The sequence below is a fragment of the Rhinoderma darwinii genome, chromosome 6, assembly GCF_050947455.1.
Source record: "Rhinoderma darwinii isolate aRhiDar2 chromosome 6, aRhiDar2.hap1, whole genome shotgun sequence".
Taxonomy (NCBI): domain Eukaryota; kingdom Metazoa; phylum Chordata; class Amphibia; order Anura; family Rhinodermatidae; genus Rhinoderma; species Rhinoderma darwinii.
In genome coordinates, this window is record NC_134692.1 from 56,598,705 (window position 1) to 56,624,034 (window position 25,330).

At 40.1% G+C, this 25,330-nt stretch overlaps 1 protein-coding gene across 3 annotated transcripts in view; it reads left to right on the top strand.

Annotated features, from left to right (window-relative positions):
- Positions 1 to 25,330, top strand: part of NBEAL1 (neurobeachin like 1) — a 147,779-nt gene that overhangs the window by 100,192 nt on the left and 22,257 nt on the right. For 2 of the 3 annotated variants that reach the window (XM_075829793.1, XM_075829791.1), the window contains 19 exons: positions 771 to 927; positions 2,702 to 2,790; positions 3,052 to 3,633; positions 4,330 to 4,505; positions 4,624 to 4,774; positions 7,114 to 7,242; positions 8,467 to 8,772; positions 10,414 to 10,563; positions 10,801 to 10,958; positions 11,037 to 11,161; positions 11,636 to 11,756; positions 14,151 to 14,299; positions 17,066 to 17,199; positions 17,377 to 17,478; positions 20,502 to 20,597; positions 20,724 to 20,848; positions 22,354 to 22,494; positions 22,985 to 23,115; positions 25,080 to 25,189. In XM_075829793.1, the coding sequence (XP_075685908.1) occupies positions 771 to 927; positions 2,702 to 2,790; positions 3,052 to 3,633; positions 4,330 to 4,505; positions 4,624 to 4,774; positions 7,114 to 7,242; positions 8,467 to 8,772; positions 10,414 to 10,563; positions 10,801 to 10,958; positions 11,037 to 11,161; positions 11,636 to 11,756; positions 14,151 to 14,299; positions 17,066 to 17,199; positions 17,377 to 17,478; positions 20,502 to 20,597; positions 20,724 to 20,848; positions 22,354 to 22,494; positions 22,985 to 23,115; positions 25,080 to 25,189 (3,132 nt within the window). The remainder of the gene's footprint in view (positions 1 to 770; positions 928 to 2,701; positions 2,791 to 3,051; positions 3,634 to 4,329; positions 4,506 to 4,623; positions 4,775 to 7,113; positions 7,243 to 8,466; positions 8,773 to 10,413; positions 10,564 to 10,800; positions 10,959 to 11,036; positions 11,162 to 11,635; positions 11,757 to 14,150; positions 14,300 to 17,065; positions 17,200 to 17,376; positions 17,479 to 20,501; positions 20,598 to 20,723; positions 20,849 to 22,353; positions 22,495 to 22,984; positions 23,116 to 25,079; positions 25,190 to 25,330) is intronic. The other variant, XM_075829792.1, reaches the window with a different exon arrangement.

The following is a 25,330-nucleotide window of genomic DNA, read 5'->3' on the forward strand; positions in this document are numbered from 1 at the left end:
TGCCGGAGCAATCATTGGCGGTAGGATGGCTGTAATACAGAGCTGCAGTCCCGCCGCAACTGCTGGGATCGTAAAAAAAAAAAATCAAAGGTTAAAAAAAAAAAAAATGGCTACACAAATCACTGTTGACAGAGATCTATTGGGCTGTTACCATTAAATCACTTGTTTTAAGTGATCTGTATGTGAAGACAGCAGGGAACACATACATAATATTTTCCCTGCTAACCTGTGCCACCATAGTAGAAGAAATAATAATGAAAACAATAATACAGTAAAATGTAAAAAAAAAACATCCTTACATTTTTTTTTAAAAACTTCTCTCCAAACCCATGCGCACCAATCTTCAACATTCTGCGTGACACAAATGCATTCTGCAGGGATGTCCGGTGCTTATGCATTAATACGTCCCTGTTAGGTAGAATGCATGTTACCCCAAACAAAAAATAGTTTTACAAAGAAAAAAAATCTGTACTAAACCGTTTTCCCTAAAAAAAACAAAAAACTGCAAAATTAATTTATATGGGCTCCAATTTTAAATGATAAGAAAGACATTAAAAAAAGAAACAACATTTTTTGCGGTAGACTAAGAAACAAAAACAAATGTTACCTTTTAGAATACAACGTTCCAAAAGGGGTCATTCATTTTGCTGTGGTCATAAAGGCCCAAAACACCCCCCCCCCCCGGTCATGAAATGGTTAATATAAGGGTTATATGAATTTATGTAATGTTCTATTTACTGACGAGGTTTCCTGAAATCATGTTTTGACAGATATTAGAACAGATGTTGAATTGTAATAAAGTTTATGAAAAAAGTAAACAGCGAATTCGACTGCGAGAAGTGGGATACTCTGGGCTGGGATTGCTGGTAAATGCTCCCGTCAGTACGTTACTCATAAAAGGACTTCTCAACCAAGTGCTTAGGGCAGGTAGGATCGTTTCACTTCACTTTATCGTACAAATGTGCGCGTTGTCTATGAATACTCCGTAGTTGTATCGTTAACATGCTTCAATTCATGTGGTTAATTTATATTCAGCGCTTTCTAGTATCGTTGTCCACTCAACAATAACCGACAATACACTTGTCTTTTCTTAATCCATTAATGACCGGGCCTGAAAGGCTTTAACTAGTTCAGGACCGGGCTATTTTGAGCCTTCAGGACCGGGCTATTTTGAGCCTTCAGGACCAGACACTGTTTAGCCATTTTTAGCATTCGTTAGTTAAACGCCCATAACTTTTTTTATTTGTTGGGCAACGTGATTTTTGTGATGTTTTTTTTCCGTAGAAAATGCAGGTTTCTTTTTTTTTTTTTTTATCGTTTTGATACACTTCCTTTTTGCTATTGTAGAATTTTTAGGCTTAAAGTTTGAAAATAATAGTAAAAAAAATAAGCTTTTTTACTTTTCAGCTATTTTTTTTAATGTAATAACATAGTTTTACCCTAAAATAGACCTTTTATTTGCGATCGTCATTGTCTACTGTTAATTTTAATATATTACATGTCTATATTAGGGTAATTGGGTCAGGGCTAGCGTTACGACAATGATTGGCGGGGGGGGGGGGTTGGAGTGGGTATTTTATGTGTATTATTAATTTTTTTTGCACTTTACTTTTCTTTTTTTATTACTATGGTCTGTCCCTCAAAGGTCAAAAAAGACGTTTGGGGAACTTTATATATTTTTTTTCTTTCTTTTACACCATCTTTTTCCACTGTAACTGGGGTTGCACAGCAGCCCCAGTTACAGGGGAAATCAGCCCTCTCATAGTGACTATTGTCACTAATAGGTCTGTGCTGGGTCTAGTAAGACCCAGTAGCAGTCTGCCACTAACGGCACCCGGCGATCATGTGACCAGTCACATGATCACCGGGACCAATAGAGACAGCGGCGCGGCCGCTGCCTCTATTCCTATACACAGCGCTTGGAGAAGACAGAAGCAGCGAAAGCTGCTTCTATCTTCTCCTCAAGGTCCCCGGCAGTCACTGACTGCCGGAGACCCGACATTCAGCTCCCCGATCGCTCGGGCAGCAAGTTAAAACCCGAGCCGTAAATAGTCTATGGCGTGGGTTTAAAGGACCCTGACCGCTGGCGGTAAATACGCAGCCACCAGTCGGGAACCAGTTAAACATCTGCGATTGCAGTTTCCTCCGATCCCAGCTGAATTCAGGAGGCTGCTCTAAGTATAGGGGCTGTTAGTAACACCTCTTGCTTAGAGAAGGAGCGCTCACTGGAGCGTTTGCGTCTTTTGGTGTTGCTGTAGACTCGGGACCTGCACCTCTGGCCGTAAAAAGACAGAGGGCGTTCGGGAACGGGTTAGTGACGTAATGTGATAGAGATTTTCTGAGAGCCAGGGAATGTGATAAAATAACAAAAGTAACACAACTGATCTAGTATACCCCCCGCCGTACTCTGTGAGATGTCCTACAGTGATAATGTGCCAACTTACCCACACGTAACCTCTGTAGCCAATCAGTGGCCTAAGCGGTGAAGCAGTTGTCACTTGCAGGTAGTTGGCGCATCATCACTGCAGGACAGCTAACAATTCCCTCAGGGCCCACTGGAGCTGCGGTGCTGAAGCAGCGAGGGGTATACCAAGTAAAAAAAAGATTTATTTTGTCTTGCCTTTAGCCAATTTTTTGATCTTTTGGAAAACCCCTCTAACTCTCTCTCCTTTTTGTGATTTCAATTTCTTTAAAACTATAGATCCGGTTATAAACTACAAAGACCTGATAGCCGTGGTACACATGTCTTGCAAGTCGAATCTTGCGGTACGAGTTTCCATTTGCAGGAAGGTGAGTATTAACACTGAAGTTTTGTTTTTCAGAATATGACATTTCTGGGTGAATGAATTGTTTGTGTATTTTTATTTGCAATTCTTGATAAAGCTGAAATGTAAGTGGTAGTGTTCGAGAACTTTCAACCAGAACATCCTTTCTTTGTTATTTTAAAGGTACTTGAATTTTCTTAATCTTTTAATGCCTATGTTCTTCGGTTTATTTGCCATTACATTTACATGCTGATCTATTTTACGTTACTATGTGATTATTGTCCAGGTTTTTCAGATCCTCCAGTTTCACCCTGATGCAGCTTCACAAATTGCTCAGCAAGTTAGCTGGCAGGATACTTTTGTACGGTTCTTTATGAAGGAAAACTCAGAATTTAAGAACAGTAGTAAAGTGAATTGCCAAGATCTTTTTAAAGAAGAGGATAAAAGTACCAGAGCTGAGGAGTCACAAAGGAGTCATTCTGGGAAGGTGGCCTTGGATAAAGTAGTCGCTTCCAATAAAGATACATACAGCAGTTGGTGTTCTGAAGAAACTAGGTCTCTAAATGCAAGCACCCAATCTACATGCACCATCCTGGATGAAGATGGCCCATCTTTCAGTGACGCTCAGCTTCAAGCAGAGGACCTAGAAGTGTGGCCCAGTGATCGTTCACATCTGACTTTGGAACTGGCTAATTTTGAAATGGGAGATGGTGGAAATCAAACTCCGGGAAGCTTAACCAGTACACCTTCACCTGTAGAATCCTCAAAGTCTTTTAACATGGATCGTCTTGATAAAGAGTCTGTCTGCTCAAATAATATATTATTTAGAGATAATCTCTCCCTTAGCGTGAATATAGAAAGCAAAGAGGTAAGGAATCTTTTCATCGCTGTGTTTGCAATATTGGGTTCTCTGTGATATTTTTAGATTTGAATGTATGGTCAACTTTACATACAGCTGTAAATCTGCATTTTACTTCATTAATCTGTTGTACCCTGTTTAGAAAGAGCTGGTTGATCATTACTACTACAGTAAGCTACGCTTTAGGAGTCAATTGGTGCCATAAATCCAGATTCTTAGTAGAGAGATCAAGATTTACACTTATCTCGTGCTCCTGTGATGCTGATGGATCAATCGGCTCTATCTAAACAAAAAGTCAATTAAAGTGTCCATCTAATTCTGGAAAGTATCGGTCCCGGGTCCTATTATTTAGAATATGACTCATGCATGATACTTTCCAAGCGTCGTACGGTTGCCTCCATGTGCACTAGCATTTCTCCACATCCAATTTCCGATCGGGCAGGAAATTGGAATTGGAGGGACGCTTTAAGTATATGGCAGGCTCACGGCAGCATGTACAGCTGGCTATACGCTACCAGATGTCCTACCGACCATGACCGTGAGACGTCTGCCAGATCTATTTGCCTGCAAATCTGAAAACGAATGTCCTCTTAAAAAATAATTCACCTGTATCACAGATTAACAATGTTCAGACATATGCCTAAACTGTTCCAAAATATGTGTGCTGAAGTCTGTCCCTAAAACAAAATACAATACATCCTTCAGGATTGTGAAGAGGAGCTTGTGCAGCTGCTTACAGACATTCTGCTCTGTCTTATGTGGAAAGGTCTGGATAAATCTGATAATGCTACCTGGATTGAAAGAGGACAAGTATTCTCCGCACTAACCAGCCTTGAAATGTCCAATGAATTGTTACGACCATCTGATGTAATTAAACTGAAGTAAGTATTTTTTTAAATTCTTTAACATGTCCTATTGGTTTTACATGTGAACATTTTCTTTACGTGATCTTATTTATGCCTTTCATAAATTTTATCCAATAATATTTTCTGTACGCAGCTTGTTGGAGAAAATGCCAGAATGGGCTGTAACTGAAAACAGAGATCCCAAGACCCAGGTCAATGCTGAAAATGCAAACAGATTATTGCACATTGTACAAGACTTTCTCCAAGCTGAAGGTCGGGTCAATTCTTCTTTGTGGACAGAAAAGGTTTAGTATTTCTATATTTATGCAAGGCTTCACACAACATAATTTTCTTTTTTTAAATCAGTACAGCGAGCTTGTAACATTAAAATATAAAAAAAATTGAAACAATCACACACAAGAGTAAACACACTTTATACTGTTATTACTGCGTTTATGTAAAAAAATCAAACAGCCATATCACTGAGTGAAAAAGGAACGAGCCCTTTAAAGGGGTATTCCCATGATTGACATTCATCACCTATACATAGGATAGTTAGTAATTGTCTGATCGCTGGGGGCTCGATCCCAGTGAGGAGGACATTGAATGGAGCGGTGGTCGAACATGCTTGCAGCAGTTCCATTCAAAGTCTATGGGAATGTCGAAAACAGCCGGGTGCGGTCCTATACAGTCGGTTGTTTCTGTCAGTCCCATAGACATTGAATGGAATGGCAGATGCTTCCTCTACCACTGCCCCATTCAAGCTTCTCACTGCGGGCGGTGCAGTGAAGAGAATCTGGGAGTTCTAGACCCCCGTTCTAACGACCAGTGTGGGTCCCAGTAGTACAGCCCCCAGCGATCAGACAATTCTCACCTATTCTGTGGTTAGGTGACAATTCTACAGTACTGTGCAAAAGTTTTAGACAGTTGTGGAAAAATGCTGCACAGTAAGAATGCTTTCAAAAATAGAAGTATTAATAGTTGTTGTTTTTTATCAATTAACAAAATACAAAGTGAATGAACAAAATTTGGTGTGACCAAGATGTGCTGTTTAAGCTCTTTTGAAGAAGCACAAAGAAACGGGCAATGTTGAGGACCGTAAACGCAGTGGTCGGTCAAGGAAATTTAGTGCAGCAGATCAAAGACACATCATGCTTCATTCCCTTCGGAATCTGAAGATGTCCAGCAGTGGTATCAGCCAAAAACGGGCAAAAACCAGTGGGACACAGGTACATCCATTTGCTGTCCAGAGATATCTGGCCAGAAGTGGTCTTCATGGAAGTATTGTGGCTATAAAACTATACCTTCGATGTGGAAACAAGGCCAAGGGACTAAACTAAGCATGAAGACCTAGGAACTGGGGTGCAGAAAAATGGCAGCAGGTGCTGTGGACTGACGAATCAAAATGTGAAATATTTGGCTGTAACAGAAGGCAGTTTGTTCGCCAAAAGGCTGGAGAGTGGTACGATAATGAGTGTCTACAGGCAACCAGTGAAGCATGGTGGAGGTTCCTTGCAAGTTTGGGGCTGCATTTCAGAAAATTGAGTTGGGGATTTGGTCCGGATTAATGGTATCCTCAATGCTGAGAAATACAGGAAGATACTTATCCATCATGCAATACCATCAGGGAGGCGTCTGATTGGCTCCAAATTTGTTCTGCAGCAGGACAACGACCCCAAACATACAGCCAATGTCATGAAGAACTATCTATAGCATAAAGAAGAACAAGGAGCCCTGGAAGTGATGATATGGCCCCCACAGGGCCCTGATCTCCGCATCATCGAGTCTTTTTGGTATAACATGAAGAGACAGAAGGATTTGAGGCAGCCTACATCCACAGTAGATCTGTGGTTAGTTCTCCAAGGTGTTTGGAACAACCTCCCTGCCGAGTTCCTTCAAAAACTGTGTGCAAGTGTACCTAGAAGAATTAATGCGGTTTTGAAGGCAACGGGTGGTCACACCAAATATTGATTTGATTTAGATTTCTCTTCTGTTCACTCACTCTGTATTTTGTTAATTGCTAAAAAAAACAACTAGAAACCATTCTACTTTTGAAAGCATTCTTACTTTGCAGCATTTTTTCACAACTGCTTAAAACTTTTGCACAGTACTGTAGATTCTGGAACAGCCCCTTTAACTTTAATGACTGAAAACACTTGCTATTATTTTATTTAAATTTAAAGACTTTGACTAGGTCAATCTTAAAGAGGTTTTCCAAAAATTACAACAACTTTTTTTTTAGGGTGAAAATAGTAAAATGCTTTCTTTAATGATCTTCATCCAGTCCCATGCTGTTGGTCTGCTAGGTCACCGCTGCTCTCTCTGTACACAATCTATATGATGCTGTGTCATCCATACTGACGACCTGTCATGTGACCGTAATGACCATTCATGGCCCACAAGACATGACATAATTTTGAACCTCTCATATGAGCAGTGAGAGACCCAGGAAACCAGCAAAACAGATTTTGAAGTTCTTTCAAAATCCAAGAAAGGCCTTGTAATATAAGTTTGATAGACAATTCATTCCTGAAAAGATTAGGCAAATCTTCTTTACTTGGAGATCTGAATTTTGTACATGTATCAATGATGCATACTGTATGTCCATATAATAGAATGTCAACATATTTGGTTTGTCCTACAGCTACTAGAAGAGATAGTCACTCTCATGGACAGTCTGTCAGTGTGGTACCCAGCTGGTCTTGAATCTGAGACCTTTTCTCAAGTGGAGTTCCGTCTTCTGCTTGGTTTCATTGGACAGGACAACCTACAGGTTTGTTGAATGTTTCACCACTATCAAACCGGATGACTGAGAAGAGTGGAGCACTGTATTAAAAGGTTGTTCTCTTTGATCGAAGGACTACAAAATATGGAAATCAATTCCTTTGCCATTAGATTGAGATGTCACGATTAGCTGAGTCAAAGATTAGGACAGTACTATTTCGGTCCATTATTTTTTATTCTGCTTCGGTAAACCGAGTTCATAAGAATGTGTAACTTCTTCACTCAGGTGTTTTATCTTTAGAATCCAGTTAACAATACTAGTCCATTGTGTAGTGGACATATTTTTTGTTCCCTACACACGGCTGGATTACAGGTTCTTGCCGTGTTTTTACTTTTGTCACAGCAGAGACTTTTTACAGTAAAAAAAAATATGAAGCACAGTGCCCTTGTCCTCTCCACATCACTAGCATGGCAGAAAGAATTCTACAAATACGTTATGTAACACAGAGGTAACCCAGTACTGCTGCATCCGTATTTTATATTTTTTCATCTAATCTGGTATTATTGAGGGTTGAAAAATCGTATTCAATCCGGTCACCCTTTTGTCAACGTAATCCCCTCAGGTCCTTCTCGTAATTTAACAAAAAGGTAAGGTACAAAGCCATCCACTCACGCACAGAATGCTGTATGCATATTGGGGTAATGGCCACATGGACATATTTTAGGGGAACATGGAATTGTTTCATTATTTATCTCACATGGAATTTTTAGGGAGCATAAATAATCCACAAACGGTAAGATTCACCCAGACGTATCATGTGCGCAAAACTTGTGGGGACATTTTTATCGTGCCAGTTTACTGAAGCAATTGCTTTGGAAAGAATGGCGTCCAGGCTGAATGCCATATTTATCAAGCCCCAGCACTTTTTCGGACACTGATGATGTTTTAAAGATAAAGAACAAGCAAATTAATTTAATCCCGTTCTAAATTACGACAAATATTTTGACACTCTTTGTCTTGCACACAATGGTGCAGATCTATTAGTACTGTCTTAATCTTAGACAGTTTAGAAGTAGACTAGATTTAAGTCGCACACCCTTTTAATCTAAGTTGTTGAGCAGAGGCGCAAAAAGAATCTAAAACAGTAAATAAATGTGGCGCATGGCCCGTGGGCCTTAATTCTGGCCCAATTTCAGTCCGAAATCAGGCGTATTTTGAATAGTAAACCTGCCCCAATGACTATTACTAAGAGACCTGTCCATTCTTCCATAGGTATGTGCCATGGCTACTGCAAAACTGAATACTATATTGCAAACAAAAGTGATTGAAAAGCAAGAAGAGGCTTGTTTTCTGCTTGGGAAATTGGAAGGGATCCTCAGCAAATCTATTCAGGAGAAATCTGAAGCCTACTCCTTCCTTGTTCCCATTGTGAGGACTCTGGTTTCTAAAATATATGAACTGCTCTTCATGAACCTCCATTTACCATCCCTTCCAATTACAAATGGGAGCCCTTCCTTGTTTGAAGACTTCCAGGAATATTGCAAGTCTGAAGAATGGAGGATCTTTATAGACAAATTTGTAAGTTTTTTTTCTGTTTTTATATTTGCAGATAAATAGAAACCTCAACAAGCTGCCTGGTTGATCTGCGCTCATTCTCACAGCTCATATCGGGCCATTTAATGGGACCTTTAAGAGAACCTTTCACCTGCCCAAACATGTGCAGCTGAGTGCAGCATGTAATGGGCAGGGCTGCACAAACCCTGGGGCAATTTACATTTTTTTCCTACCCTCCTCCGTTATTTAGATCTCTGTGCCGTTATATTTGGCGCCCAATATTTAAATAACCCCCTGAACTGTCAATGGGGAGTGTAATGGCAAGGGGGCGTGTAACATGGCTGTGACACTGTCCAATCCGCTACAGACAGTGTCACAGCAAGAGCTGGAGAGAGGAGAGCGAGTGTGTGCGCACGCGCAGCTCGGGCTGGCAAGGAGGCGTGTAATGAGATTTTCAAACTACTAAATGCATTCCTATGTACGGCGATTTATCACAGAGAATCACATTGATTTTTTTATTTTTTTTTATATTGCGATAAGCTCTAGTCTAATGCATTTCTATGGACAGAGATTTATCGCTCACTACAAAAAAAAGTCTAGGTCTAGCCCCAGCCTTAGGCCCCATGCACATGACCGTAAAAAACCTCAGTTTTTGCAGTCCGCAAAAATTGACCCATTCACTTTCATTTGAACGCGGACACCTTTCCGTATCGCTACGGATGGGTGTCCGTGCCGTAGAAATGTTCTGAAAATTATGGAACATGTCCGTTCTTTTGCATTTTGCGGGCCGTGCTTCCATACTTTGTATGGGAGCACGGCCCGAAAATGCGGGTGGCAGTCGGCGGCCGGCCGTGCCCGCAATCGCGGGCCGTAATTGTGGGCATGGTCGTGTGCATGGGGCCTTAGACGGGATTCTTATTTTTGGTCTACTGGATGTAGTCCATTAGTTAATGTGTGTTATTAACTAGTAGACCCCCCCCACCCCTGCTTTGGTGTCCTGCCTTGGGACATATCATTCGATTTGTTTCTATAAAACCTGAATTCAAAACACAGAATCTTTCCATTATCGTTTTTCTCTGCGTATTTTCCACTCCTGGTCCTGGCTTACTAATCAAATACTGATCCGAGTATGCCCTTGTGAAAGTAGGATAGACCTCTGTTGCTGTTTATAGTACAGCCCTGTGGAGGTTGAGAGAACCTAGCTTTATACAATAATATGTAATATCATTGCACTTTAAACTGGTTATACACATTGATAGCCAACACTCGACCTTCCCATGAAGATGGGTGCTTTGCCTGGCTGAGCATGCATGTTTATTTCAATGGGAAGGGGGAGATAAGCTGCTGGCAGACAACTTTGGCAATGGCTTATCGCATAGCAGAACGAAAGAATCCTCGTTTCCGCCGACATCTTCCAATGGAGTACATACAGGAGTCCTCCATACGCATTAGATTGTCAGTGGATGATGGCATATAAGCTTTAATGTATCATGTTCACAAATATGAATACAGTAAATTTGCGATACTCTGCATACATGTGACCATACAGACGAAAGGACTGACATTGCTATGTTACAGTACAGCGATGACACTTTCCTAAAAAATTGCTCGCTCATGAGAAATGTGCTAAAGTGTTACGTAAATGTATTTCTCTACTGTTAACAGATCGTACCCTATATGAAGCAGTACGAAACAGATACGTTTAGTAAAAGTCATGAGCAGATGGCTTTGTATTGGAAGGACTGCCATGAGGCACACATGGTGAATATGCACAAGCGTGAGCGCGAGCGCGGTGAAAGCAAGCTGAAATTTCAGGTATCTGTCTTAGAAAGCTCAGTCTAGTTTAAGTTATATTACTTAAAATTTTGCGTTTCCTTAAAGAGGTTTCTGTGGTTTTTCCAACTGGATATGACATTGACTTTTTCTATACTGTATCTACCTAACCCTGAATATTACAAACTGCACCTGGTCTATCCTTTTTTTAAGTTTGCTTTCTTTTGATCTGATTCTCTTAAAAATGCTAATGATTTTGTGATGTTTTATTCTATGTAGGAATTCTTTTTGGAGCCATTTAATAGAAAAGCACGTCAGGAGAATTTGCGCTACAATAGTATGCTGAAGCAAATCAACAGCCAGTACACTGCCACTTTAAGACAATGGAAAGCAGCACAAAGATACCTCACCTGTGAACGTGGACCCTGGGCTGACAGGTTAGCTTTATTGAATGCCCTCCCTACGACTGACTCTATAAATGGAGTCTAATAATCTGTATTGTATTTTCTCCTAAGGAAAGAGAACTGGAAATACTGGAAGCTCTCCAATGTAGAGAACTACTCACGTATGAGGCTCAAACTGGTGCAAAATAACAATTTTGACCCCCAATTAGAAGCTAGTAATTTGCGTGATAATTTGGGTAAGTTCCTGTTTAGATGATGTCTCATTACAATTTTTAGCAATTTTAGGTTGCTTAATTTTCTAAGTTGTTATACGTTTTAGAGCAGCAGTCTGTAAACGTTTTAGAGCGAGTCAAATATAACAGGTGGTGCCTGATGACACCAGATTGTACAACAATGACTGTAGTACCAAATGCCCATTATATAATATAGTCCCAAGAGCCAAGTGGCACTGATGAAGCTCTTTGTCTGCTGTCAACTACTCTGACCCAGTGATGCTGTGACAGTCTTGGCAAATGTCTCAGCAGCCACTGCTTGGTGTTGGTTTACAATAATATCTGCACCTTCAAACAGCCTGGGAGCCACGGGTTTGGTAACAGTGATTTAGCCGTCCGGTAGTTCCTATGATTTTTGTACCTTGAAGTATTCGGAGTTCAAATGGAAAATAATAATGGCAATAAATTATTATGTATTAAATTGTCCTTTCCTTGCAGGTGTCCAACATGCAGAACTATCTAGCGAGTCACTACTGTTGGAAGCTGTAAAGCAAGTTAAAGTTAGTGACTTAGAAGATGATGGACTTGAGCTCCCTGAGGAGGACAGTATGGTCACAGTGTATGTTCTTCCAGTTTTTTTAAGGATATGTACAGCGGTTCTATTGTCTAATTATTTCATTTTTCCCGATTTTTACTTTTGTTACCATACACAGTCATGGGGGGCAGGAAAATGGGTGTTTGCTGGTGCTCTAAATGGAATATTTGCAATTGTAGAATTAAAAAACGTATTTACCAAAGATAAAACGTGAACAAAATCGACACAAGTTTTTTCTATAAGGACCAGTTCACACTGAGTTTTTTTACGCGGAAACCGCGTCCGAAAACGCGCCCAAAAACTGCCGAAAATGCCTCCCATTGATTTTAATGGGAGCCGGAGGTTGGTTTTTTTCGCGGGAAAAAGAAGCGACATGCCATATCTTCGGGCGTTTACGTCTCTGACCTCCCATTGAAATCAATGGGAGGCAGAGAAATCGTACTTCGTGGCATTTTTTGCCCGCGGCTCTCAATGGCCGTGGGCGCAAAACGCTGCGAAAAACTCTGTGTGAACATACCCTAAAGGGGTTTTCTGCTTTGGACAATTTATACAAAAGGAACATGTGGAGAGATCCTCCAGCTCACCTGACACACTCCAGTGTGTCGTTGATAGCGCCCGGATCCTCGTGTCGGCACACGGATAAGAGGACACCCTCCCTCCACTTCATACACACCCAGGACCTATATCACTGGATTTCCTTTTAATCTACAACATTAAACTTGGAAAAATCGATTTCCATTTTAAACGCTTCTCAGCGCTGGATCCTACCTTGTTTCCCTGTTTTCTACTTGGACAATTTATACTTGTTTGATGGGTCCCTTGATATTAAGCTCCCCTGCTGGGATTCCCAGTGGTCTGCTGTAAACTGTGGGGAAACCTGGCAATAAGTGTTCAAATTGCCTGCAGCGCCACGACAGTGGAAATTAAGCATTACACAATGCTCATTCAAATCTATTGGCTGTCTTTGTAATGCAGAACAGGACAGGTCCTCTGGAGTGAGAAACGCTCTTTGTAACCACTCTCAACTCTGGCCAAGAGATTAAGATCTAGAACATAGGATCTTTCCCCCCTCTATTAACTTAGAATTCCCTAATAGGGTGTATGAAAATGGGTTTTCTAAGCTAGACAACCCCTTTTAGTCAAGTAATTTAAAGTACCCTTGTGCTGTTAAGAATTCTATTCATTCATTTCTTTATCTGTGTTTTACCTCTGTGTTTCCAAAGTGACAACACAAATGGCTATGCATGTACTTACAAGACGAAGACCTAAGGTGAAAGTTCTGTAAAAAGGGGTGGGATTTTACAAAAGGGGCAGGGTCAACGTGTCTTGATAAATGTATTATAATTTACACCAGAAAACTGACGTAAATTATAGTAGAAATCCACGCCATTAATTACATTTAAAAAAAAGTATGCTTACTTCACCACTCTTCTCCCCTACGGGTCCCCTCAGCCTCCCTCAGCATTTGGCGGCTCATACAAGGTCCTGGCGCAGAACAGCGTCAGGACGTTGTATGTGACGCAGCACAGATGACATTGAGTGCTGTCTTGCATATAAGGCCCCGCATCGGAACCTTGCATGCTGATCGGACCTGTAGGTGAGAAGAGGAGCGGTTTTATGTCCGATGATGCGGAGGTGGGATAGATGGTGCACATGTGTGCCTCTTACTAATTCTGTTGCACCTTACTCCATCAGAGCAGATAGGTAAGACTGGCATATGATCCACCAGTCTTAGTAAATCTGTCCCATATCTTACCATAATGTAAGAACTTTGAAGCTGTGGAATATTCTACCTCAAGAATTGATTTATTTGACATGAACTCTTATCAAAATCGATAGAATCCTATTTTGAATAATACAGCTGATCGTCACATTGGAATCAGGAAGTCATTTTATCACTTTTAAAGCAATTTGGCTCATGTCTTAATGTATTTATTTTTTTTACTTCATCAAGATCGTTAGAGAAAAACTAAGTTCTAAGATTTACCCCCTTTGTCTTATCCACATCCTCTCCCCTCCCCTGGTTGAACGTGATGGACAAATGTCTTAACCCCAAAAATTTGATTTTATCTTTTTATTTTTCCTTACCAGCAAATAATTACTGGCCATTCATATAGGAATAAACCTTTCTGTCAAAATGTAATGACCCGTCTGACTTGAACAAATATTCTGTTACATTTTGGGGACTTTTTTTTAACATGATATTTAGCAGTGCAGGACAAATCTTGGCTCTAGCAGCTGTCTTACTGGCTTCTAAAATAATTTATGAAGATAGTCGATCTAGAATTTAGTGGTTGCCGTAATTGATATTCATTATTCAAGTAATTATGGGATCAAATTAACTAGGTAAAATTACCTTTCCTGCATTTCACTTTAAAAATAAAATGTAAACTTCAATAAATTGTCCTCTTGTTTAAGAAGTGAAAAAGAAGAACAGAGTCAGAAGGAGAAATCCGTTCTATCCGAGGACTGCGAGCTTATCACTCCAATGGATGTTATTTCTGGCCGTTTGGAAGTTACCACTCAGCATATTTATTTCTATGATGGCAGCACTGAAAAAGAAGAAGGTAAGACTGCGCTATTCTTTCATTTATACAAATGAGTACGCGTGAGCTTAAAATATAATCGTGCAAGATCATAATGACTGAATGTCGAAGTAGTAACCGTAGAAGAAGCCTTGTTTTATTTTTTGTAACTATTTAAATTAAAAGATAAATAATCAAAAGATTGAAATTTAAATATCAACGTTTGTTCGGTTATCCATTTCCGCTTCTCGCAGAACATCAAATAAATGGTAACCGTGAGATGCTATGTGACTTTAAAGATGTAGTGCATATATAAATGACTGTATTATTCAAAATATGATAAAAGAAAAGAAACGATAGATATTTAAACTCTAAATAGATCCAATGATTCATTTCATATTATATATTTATAGGGTTCAGAGCTCTTTTTATTTTTGTAAAAGAGCTAAAAACGTCCTGTACACTTAGAGTAGTGTCATGAGACAGACATCTACAGTATAAAAAACACCTAAGGGGATTTCAAATAGTAAATGCAGAGCGACCGCTGTACAGCCCCATGAACCAGAGTCCGTGGGTACTGTGAGCTGCGTGCTCAGACATCAGGTGGGCAGTGCTCCTGGAGGAGAGCCCTGTCAGTTAGCGCCTCTCCATCAATCAGTGGCACAAAGCGGTTCTGACTGACAGTGACACTTAAAATTATAATAGTGTGTCTATCCCCGTCCGCCACTATGGAGAAACTAGAAGCTTACTGGAAATGGATTTATTATTGAGTTCAATGCAATTGGGGCTGTATAAACCTTCAGTAGGTTCTTCATAGTGGTGGGTGAAGGCAGACACAATTTCTTCTGGCTGTGTGAAGCTAGAAGGGGAATACGGAGCTCTGTGTCTTATGAAATTAATCATGTACGTCATAGTCAGGAGAAGGGTTATGGGGCGGGCTAACGGGGCTGATCCTATCCAATAAGCCACGGTTGTCAGGTGTAAATTACAGCTCACATCTCGCACTAATAGCCGGTATCTGAGATAACTCTGATCCCAGCCATTAAACTGCTTGGATGCCGCAGTTAACAGCGACCACGGCATCTAAGCCATTACACGGGGGGGCTCTGTCACCCCATTGGTTCCCCTGCGATGAGATGGTCCAATGAATGTCAATAGGTTTGCCATGCTGGTGGCATGTGAGAAAAACAAAACATTTTGATACTTTTCAACTAAAGTATTGTAAAAACAACAACAAATTAGTAAGCATAATCGGTATTCAAATTATTATAATATAAAAAGACATGAAATATACCAGACCAGAATTTCTTTTTGTTTTGGTCACCTTATACTAAAAGATGGAATAAACCGTGATTAAAAAGTTGTATGTTTCCCAAAATGGTAACAATAGAAAAATACAGCTTCCCTACAAAAAGCCAGCCCTCACACAGTTCCAACGACAAAAAGAATAGGTCTCAGAATATAGCGACACAAAAAACATTTTTTTTTTATTATTTTAACAATTTGTTTCTATTTTCTTTAAAGTAGTGAAAGGAAAAACAAATCTATATAAAATCGCCGGAATCGTATTGCCCTGCAAAATAAACTTAAGAAGTGATTTTTACTGCACGGTGAATGCAGTAAAAATGAGATCCTAAAAACAATGGATGAATTTCAGGGTATTTTCCATTCCACCCCACAAATACATTTTTAACGTTTTCCAGGACATAATATAGTACATTAAATGGTGCCATTAAAAACTACAGCTAATACTGCAAAAAAAACAAAAACCCTCATAAGGATAAAAAAGCTATGGCTTTTGGAAGGCGGGGAGGAAAAAATGGAAATGAAAAATGGCTGTGGCAGGAAGGGGTTAAATAAAAAATTAAACAATACACGTTAAGCAGTTTTACAGAGAGAGCCTCATTTTCTTGTCATTTTGTATGCTTGACTGCTTATATTTTAGTAAATATTAACCTGAAAAGTACCTCTAGTACTATATTGGTGCTAAAACTAAGGGCTCATGCACACGACCGTAGCCATGTGCACGGCCGTGATTTTCGGGTCGGCCGGCTGCAGACTGTCAGCCGCGAGCCGCCCGCAAATCGCGGGACATGCACATGGCCGCAGCCATTATTTTCAATGAGCCCGGACCGCATAACAAGGCCGTAATAAGACATACCCGTTCTTTCTGCAGTGCGGGCTCCCGGGCCGTGCATGGACCGTAAAAACTACGGTCGTGTGCATGGCCCCATAGAAATTAATGGGGCAGCAATTTTCCCATGGATTTTCGGGGGAATTGCGGCCACAAAAGCACGTTCGTGTGCATGGGGCCTAATATGAACATGAAATAGTAACTCGTAGCTACATGCAATAATAGTGGTCTCACTGTTTATCTCATGCTTGTAACAATTTTAGGAGGTCAGCGTTTCTTTAATTGTTTTGAAAAGCGTCCACAGTGAGATTCACATTGGTTAGAAATGACTGTAAGGCCTGAGCTAAACCATGACTTCAGTTGTGAGTCCAACAATTCCCTTCTTGATTCACACTCCAATAGAAGAATTTTTATTCAAATAATTAGTATTTCACACAAAAATCTACCCTATCCCTTCCTACTACCTTCAGCATGAGGGTGATCCATCCCACCCATTTATTTATATTACTTTAATTTTATATAAAGCAAATTAAATCCTACATCTGTTGTTTTTTTTATTATATTTTTACCATGTTTCACCTTTTATATAAATGAGAGATGGGTCCGGGGACTTGTATTACTTTTTAAGTTACATCTTACTTATGATGCATTACTACTTGTACTTCTTCCTGCAGGCGTGGGGTATGATTTCAAGTGGCTGCTTTCTCAAATAAGGGAGATTCATTTACGCCGGTACAACTTGAGGAGATCAGCCTTAGAAATATTTCTAATTGATCAAACCAACTACTTTCTGAATTTCAAAAAGGAGGTAAGAGCTGTACGTCTATATCGGTTTACCTGCAATAAGAGCAGTAGAGATCTTAATCTGATTAATATCATAGTGATCTGCTGATGTATTTTAGTGGTAGAAATGCACCGAAAATGTTGGTTTAATCAGTTCGTATTTTATTCTTACCAGAATGTAAACTGTTTTGTGGTCATTTAGGTCAGAAATAAAGTATACAGCCGCATTCTTTCTCTCCGTCTTCCAAATCTATATGGAACCCGGTCACCACAAGAACTATTGAAAGCATTGGGCCTTACACAAGTAAGTGACGTGATTGTATAAAATCATGTAAATGTTCATGTTTTATTAACCCCTTAGTGACCAGCCCATTTTAGGCCCTAATGACCAAGCTATTTTATTCGTTTTTCTATAGTCGCATTCAAAGAGCTATAACGTTTTCATTTTTTCGTCTACATAGCTGTATGAGGACTTGTTTTTTGCGGGATTAGTTGTGCTTTTTAATAGCACCATTTTTGGGTACATATAATTTTTATATTAACTTTTATTAACCTTTTTGGGGGGGATTATAAAAAAAAACTGAAATTCCGCCATTGTTCTATGCGTTTTTAAATTGACGCCGTTCACTATGCGACGTAAATAACATGTTACCTTTATTCTATGGGTCGGTACGATTACGGCGATACCACATATGTAGATTTTTTTTTATGTTTTACGACTTTTGCACAATAAAAACACTTTTGAACTAAAATTATTTGTTTTTGCATCGTCGCTTTCCAAGAGCCGTAATTTTTTTATTTTTCCATCAATGTAGTGATTTTTTGGGCTTGTTTTCTGCGGGACGAGACGTAGTTTTGAATGGTACTGTTTTGGGGTGCATGGGACTTATTGATTCATTTTTATTATGACTTTTTTGGGGGGCAATGGAAAAAAATTGCAATTTCGCCATGTTTTTTTGCGTTTTTTTTTTACGGTGTTCACTTTGCGGTTTAAATTACATATTAACTTTATTAATGGAGTCATTACGGTCGCGGCGATACCACATATTTGTACTTTTTTTTTTACACTTTTACTAAATAAAACCACTTTATTTCACTTTGATGACTTATTTTATTAGTCCCACTAGGGGACTTTACTGTGCGATGTTCCGATCGCTGCTATAATGCTTTGGTATACTTCGTATACCAGAGCATTATTGCCTGTCAGTGTAAATCTGACAGGCAATCTGTTAGGACGTGCCTCCGGCGCGTCCTAACAGGAATATGTCCAGGGCAGACCTGGGGGCTTTTATCAAGCCCCCGGCTGCCATGACACCCCATCGGAGACCCGCGATTTAATTTGCGGGCCGCCGATGGGTGACAGAGGTAGCTCACTCCCTCTGTAAACAAACTTAAATGCCGCGGTCGCTATTGACGGCGGCGTTTAACGGGTTAAACGGCCGCGATCTAAGTAAACTTCGATCGCGGGCGTTGGAGCAGGAGCTCAGCTGTCATCAGACAGCAGAGCCCCGGCTCCTGCCTGCACGGGAGATCCGTGCAGGACTTAGACTAGGCTGACGTGAAAAGGCGTCAGCCTAGCCTAAAGCCCATTAGTGACCGACGTAAAAAGGCGTATTAGTGGTCACTAAGGGGTTAAATACTAGAAATAGTACCGGTGCTGCCCAGGTATAAAGTCTTGGTCTGTCTGTGTGTTCATTGGATTTGTACCAAGGGTGCCCAGGTGGTTAATCCATTCTCTCATTTTTTTGTTTACGGAGGAATCGCTAGTGGCCCTACATACCCCGGCAGTTACACACTGGTTTTCATTTTTAACCTGCTAAATACCGAACGGATAAACTGGTAGGAGATTAAGTCATAAGACTATGACAAAGAATGTTGATCAACTTACATTGGCAGTTTTATTGCCAGGTGCACAGACATAAAGATTTTTACCTGATCCAACTCTGGAGCAGGCAACATACATTTGTCCATGCAAGAAACAATGACAACTTCATTAATGGTTGGAGCGCTAAACCTGCCTGGATGCTGGGCAGGAGGTGCCTGAAATGCCCTGATAACAACCTTATGATTGTCTGAGGGCACTTTTTTAATTGCTCCCTTATACAGATTGATATAAAGATTATGCTGATGTAGCATCTCCTGTAACTTTAAGTATGGTTTCCCGCTTAGTAGCTAGGAAATTTCTATGGCGGGCATTTGCCTTTACTGGGTCATCACCAATGAAGAAGATCTGCAGGAACGCATGTTCCTGCTTCTCTACTGGCAAAGGAGATCCAATGAGATGAAATATCTGTCCTTGTATCCTAAATGTGGCCATGAAACCACTATCTGACGCTAGTTGCTTCAAATGAAGTCATATGAAACCAGTTGTTATAACTTCGGGTTTTTCTAAGAAAATCTCTTTATTCAAGGCTATTGCCCGTAACTAATGACTTGAGTGTCTCCAGAGGACCCTGCCTCCAGAGCAGCACATACCTGGTGCCTCCTTGGGAAACTTTAAGGCACCATAGAAAGTGCATGGAATTTCCATTTTGCCAATTACAACCAATCTATGTTGGCCATAGACTATGGTTGGATCATAATTGGAAGCAGCATCGTGCATGAAAGCCCACTCATTAGCACGCTGAACAACATGATGTACTCTATCGGCTTTCTAGCCATTGTTCGGGCACGTGTTTGATATGTTGCTGAGAAAGCTGAGCCCGAGGTTGCTGAGGAGTTTCAGCAGCTCGTGATGCAGTATGACACATTTGATCAGCTTGCAGTTGGACAAGAGTTTGCTGAGGAGTCTCTGCAGCTCGTGATGCATCTTTCCTCCTGACCATTGGAGACTTCCTGCCAATTGAGGGAGTTCTCTTTGGTGGCATTTTTTAAATTAAAGTTAATGGTTAGTGGAGTTCAAGTTTGCTAAATTTAGATCATGAAGGTGTGGTGGTTGGCTTAGAAACCACGTGCAATACACTTTAGAAACGTGAAGTCAAAATCTCGGTCTTCAAATCTTATGTCTGCTCTCCATGCTAAAGCATATTTATTGATATAGACATTCAATCGATAACGTATTTATTAAATAATGCAGTTATAATTGTCTTGTTGGCAAGGTTTGCTCTTTATGAACTGTATATAAACCTCAAATAATGTATATAATGATATAAAATAATAAGAAAAAAGATTGATGATTAAATTATAGTGTGTGTGTGGCAAAGTTTATATCCCGTTTGTTGCATATTTCATTATTGTTCCATTATTATTTATGATCTTATACTCAAATGTATATAATTTCCTGTTTAGACAGTAATATTGTTAAATGTATCATTTTCTTTTATCTAGAAATGGGTGAATAGAGAGATTTCAAATTTTGACTACCTCATTCAGCTGAATACAATAGCTGGAAGAACATATAATGATCTTGCACAGTACCCAGTGGTAAGTTATATATGTATATATGGGATCAATGACGTAGTACGGATTTTTGGTTTGTTTGTTCAAAACCCTTGCTAATTTTGTATAAAGAATGATGTATTGATAGCAAAACTGCATTGTTTGCTTCAGTTCCCATGGGTGCTTCAAGATTACACATCAGAAGAGCTGGATCTGAACAACCCAGCTGTCTTTAGGGACCTATCCAGGCCCATTGGGGTAGTAAATGAGAAGAATGCTGCTGCTGTGCGGGAAAAGTAAGTAACAAAAATTCTTATCACAATGTTCTAGGTATTTGAAGTGTTCTTTGATTATATTGAATTATCATTTGCATGGATTTTATGTGTTTTCTGTCAGGGAACACATATTTTCCTTAAGATTATTGTTACAATAAGAAGGATTTAAAGGGGTTGTAATGTAAATCCACCTACTGTAAAAGCACAAGGCTATTAACAATAAAAGTATATGATCATCGATGAAAATTAATGTAAATGTTTATAAGAGCATGCTATGTTGTTGTTGTTGTTTTTGTTGCTTTGTTTCTATAGCCTACAGCATGCCTTATCCTTCGCAGTTTAGTTGCAGATTTAACAGGTTCCCCCCCCCCCCCCCATTGACTTCAGTGAGGAAAATTGCAGTTTAAAAGAAAAAATAAGTTTGAGTTTTATCATTGCAGTACCTTTTTATTGTAGTCCTTACAGAACCTCTTCAGTCTTATAGTTGTCCTCTTCAGAAATGAAAGCGAACCTGTCCCCTATGAAAGACCCCTTTAAATTAGAGCAATCCCTGTAATAGCCTAAAGGCCCTATTACACGGGCCAATGATCGGGCCAATGAGTGTTCATATGAACGCTCATTCCTGGTCATTGTCCTGTATAATCGGAGCAACGATCAGCCGATGATCAGCCAACAATCGGTAAACAATCAGCTCGTTTATTGGCTGATCTGCTCTTTTATGCAGAATTAAAAATCATTGTCTGCAGCATATCTCCCTGTGTAATCAGGGAGATGTGCTGCAGACATGATGAAAATGTATAGGGACGAGCGCTCGTCCCTATACATATCCAATCATTGCTCCGTGTGATAAGAGCAAACGAGCGCCTATCAACAAGCTGTCTCGTTGCTTGTCGCTCGTTTACATGGCCCATGTCGGGCCGTGCAATAGTACCCTAAAGGCCTATTTACACGGGCTAATAATCATCTGAAGAAGTGTTCTTACGAATTCTCTTTTCTTGTAAACAGGGCTTCAATCAGCCGTCAAACGAGATCGGTCATCCGCTGATTTAATCTGTTCTGCAGCCTTTAAAATCATTGTTGTCAGCAGTACATCTTCCTATGTAAACAGGGGATGTGCTGCTGACAATAATGCAAAATGATGGGAACTTAGTGATCGCTCTTGTAAAAGGGTCGTTTAACAAGCACTTTGTTACGTGTCGCCAATCGGCGCTCTGATACCCACTAAACAGCCACTCAAAATGCCAAATGGGGGCTGTACAAAAAAAAAATTGTGGTGTAATACATAGCCTTTCTCATTGAATTGGCAACTATGAACAGGATCATATGATGCAGTCTGTGACTCCTGTTTCTATGTCACATGATCCTTCTCAGTGCTACTAACCGGTTGAGAGTTTTTGGGATGTTTTTTGTTTTTAGAAGTGTGGCTTAATTTGTATCAGAGTAATACATGCAAATGCTGTGACTTGTGATAATTGAGAAGAAAATATATTGAATTTACACAAAGTTAACGAAAACACAAATTTCAGGTATGAAAATTTTGAAGATCCTTCTGGAAAGATTGACAATTTCCACTATGGTACGCACTACTCCAATGCTGCTGGCGTTATGCACTATCTCATTCGCGTGGAACCATTCACTACCCTGCACATCCAGCTTCAGAGTGGAAGGTAAATTTGTGGCTAATACGCTTGTTTATGTGTTTAATGTATTCCTCATATTGAGCCATAGGTAAAGTTCACACTTTGATTTTTTGCAGCAGATTATTTTATTAAATAAATAAAAAAACTGATCGTGACGGATATCTCAATGGATCCTATTCATTTGTAGAAGACCAAATGATAACAAAGTGCATCCGTTTGCATTTGTTACAGTATGATTAATTATTTAGTTATTTTTTTGAAGATTCATTATGAGCATTTTTTTTTATCACTGGATTGACAAACTGATGTTAATTTGTTCAGTTTAATCAGTTTATATCTGTTACAGAGCAAAAGAAAAAAATATTCTGTGGTTCACTCAATGCATAATGTTTGTATAGGGTCTTCATTACCTTTCTATTAGGGAAGAGACTTTGGTGAGCAAAGCTCTTGGTAATACTGTGAAATAGAAATACTATAAATAAGTCATTTCTTTTCACTTTGTCATACTCTTATGTAGATTTGATTGTGCAGATCGCCAGTTTCATTCCATTCCAGCCACTTGGCAGGCTCTTATGGATAATCCAAATGATGTAAAGGAACTAATTCCAGAGTTCTTCTATTTCCCAGAGTTCCTTGAAAACAAAAATGGTAAGAAAGAGAATAAATAAGTACATATAATCCATTTTTATAGTAATATACAAAAGTCATCCATCGGAAGTTTTAAAAATAAACCTGCAAAATTCATAAAAATTGATTGGAAAAAAAAAGTCCCCCCCTCCCCCACTCTTCTTCTTTCCTATTTGTCTCATATTGCAATTCATATTGAAAAATATATAAAGAATTCTTCTCTGTGTGTTCCAGGAGATCATCCCTTTCCCTCTGCTTCTCATAATCCTGTGTCTGGCTGTAAGACAACTGGCTGGAGCAAAAGCCTCCTCCCTCTGCCCTGTCTGCAGTAGGACACACATCACTTGTCCCGTCCCCTTTACTAAGCACTGCCCCATCAGTCGTTAACCAGCCAAAAATTGAACAGTTCAGCGGGAAAGTAGTTCATGTGTCCATTTCTGGAAAAAAATATTAAAAACCCAGCTCTCCAACCTTTTCTTAAAAGGCATATGCCTGAAATCTTCAACAATTGCATAAGAAGGAGAGCTTTACTCAAAGCTAAAACGTCTTTGTGTGCTGTTCTATTGACACCATAACGTGCCCAAAATCAGACCTCTGTCCTTCCTGGCACTGCCTGCTACCAAGTCACAACCTGTAACATGGTTTGGAAGTGCAAACAGAAGCAGGGTGGGGGCTGAGATCTGACGCAACAGTTCTGCTGGTATCAGTAGTCAAGTGTTCTTACCATTCTTTTCCCAGTATTTTCCTATTATGTACATAGTGATAACAACAGTTGTTCTACAGGTAGGAGAGGGATCGTGATTCTATTTGAGCGGATATGGGCAATGTTCTAATGTGAAAAGATAGTAACGTATAAACAGTGATGTACAGATATGAGGCTTCTAAAGAACATGCGGGAAGAAAGGAATTTCATACTTCTCTAGCAAACAAATACTAAGGCTAAGTGCACACTTCAGTCTTTTTCTTCAGGGTGCTAGCTGTTTGTCTGACGGCTAGCACCCTGATCCATTCATTCCATTGGGGCTATACACACTTCAGTTTTTTTTGACGGTCCCGTTGCTCCGTTCCGAAGTAGAGCATGTACTACTTTGGTCCGAGATTCCGTGACCGTGAGGCCCATGCAAGTCAATGAAGCCGTCAAAAAAACCTGAAGGCACACGGAAGGCATCCGTCTGCCGTCCGTGTGTGACGGATACGTTGCCTTGCAACGGCCGGGGCGGGCAGACGTACATTACAGATATATTACACTAATCGGCAGCCACTTGTCTCTATCAATCACTGATAGAGAGAAGAGGCTGCTGATTAAAAATAAAATAAAAAGCAGTTCATACGTACCCCGGTCGTTGTCTTGGTGACGAGTCCCTCTTCTTCCTCCAGTCCAGCCTTCCTGTATGACGCGGCAGCCTGTGGTTGGCTGCAGAGGCGGTCACGTGGGATGAAGCGCCATCCCTGGAGGACGGCCTTCTGACGTCATCCAGACTTGCGTGACCGCCACTACAGCCTGTGATTGGCTGCAGCGGTGACATGGGATGAAACGTCATCCCAGGAGGCCGGACAGGAGGAAAACGCAGGGAGTTCTGGATAAGTATGAACTTATTTTTTTTATTATTTCATAAATTGTATTTTATGAGCGCCGAGCATGGTAATTCTTCAGCGCTAGTCACTGTCCAGGATGCTGAAAGATTTGCCGCCGATCAGTGCAGCCCATTAACTCTTTCAGCACCCAGTATAGTGACTAGCGCTGAACAACCCTGCTCTTTCAGCACCCTGGACATTACCATGCTCTGCGCTCGGAAACGGAAACACGGAGTGCACACGGAAATCACACGCCCGCTAAAATGGGTTCACGGACCCGTCAAAAACGGCCGTGAAAACAGTGATGGAAATGTGCAGGAGGGCTAAGTGTTCTGTATAAATCATTACAAAGTGTTAACATAGTATGTTTTTATGAATACTTTTATTTATATTTGTTTTATTTATTGAAGGATTTGACTTGGGAAGGTTGCAAATTTCTAAAGAAAGAGTAAATGATGTTATTCTTCCAAAATGGGCCAAAAGTCCTGAAGATTTCATCAGTAAGCACAGGAAGGCCTTGGTATGTGGTTTTGCATTTTGAAAGTTACAACTTTACATTTTAGGCTACATTCACACGAACATGGCCAACCTCGGACGTGAAAAACTGCCGTTTTTTACATCCGAGGTTCATCCCTGCGGGACGCGTTATAACGCATTCCCC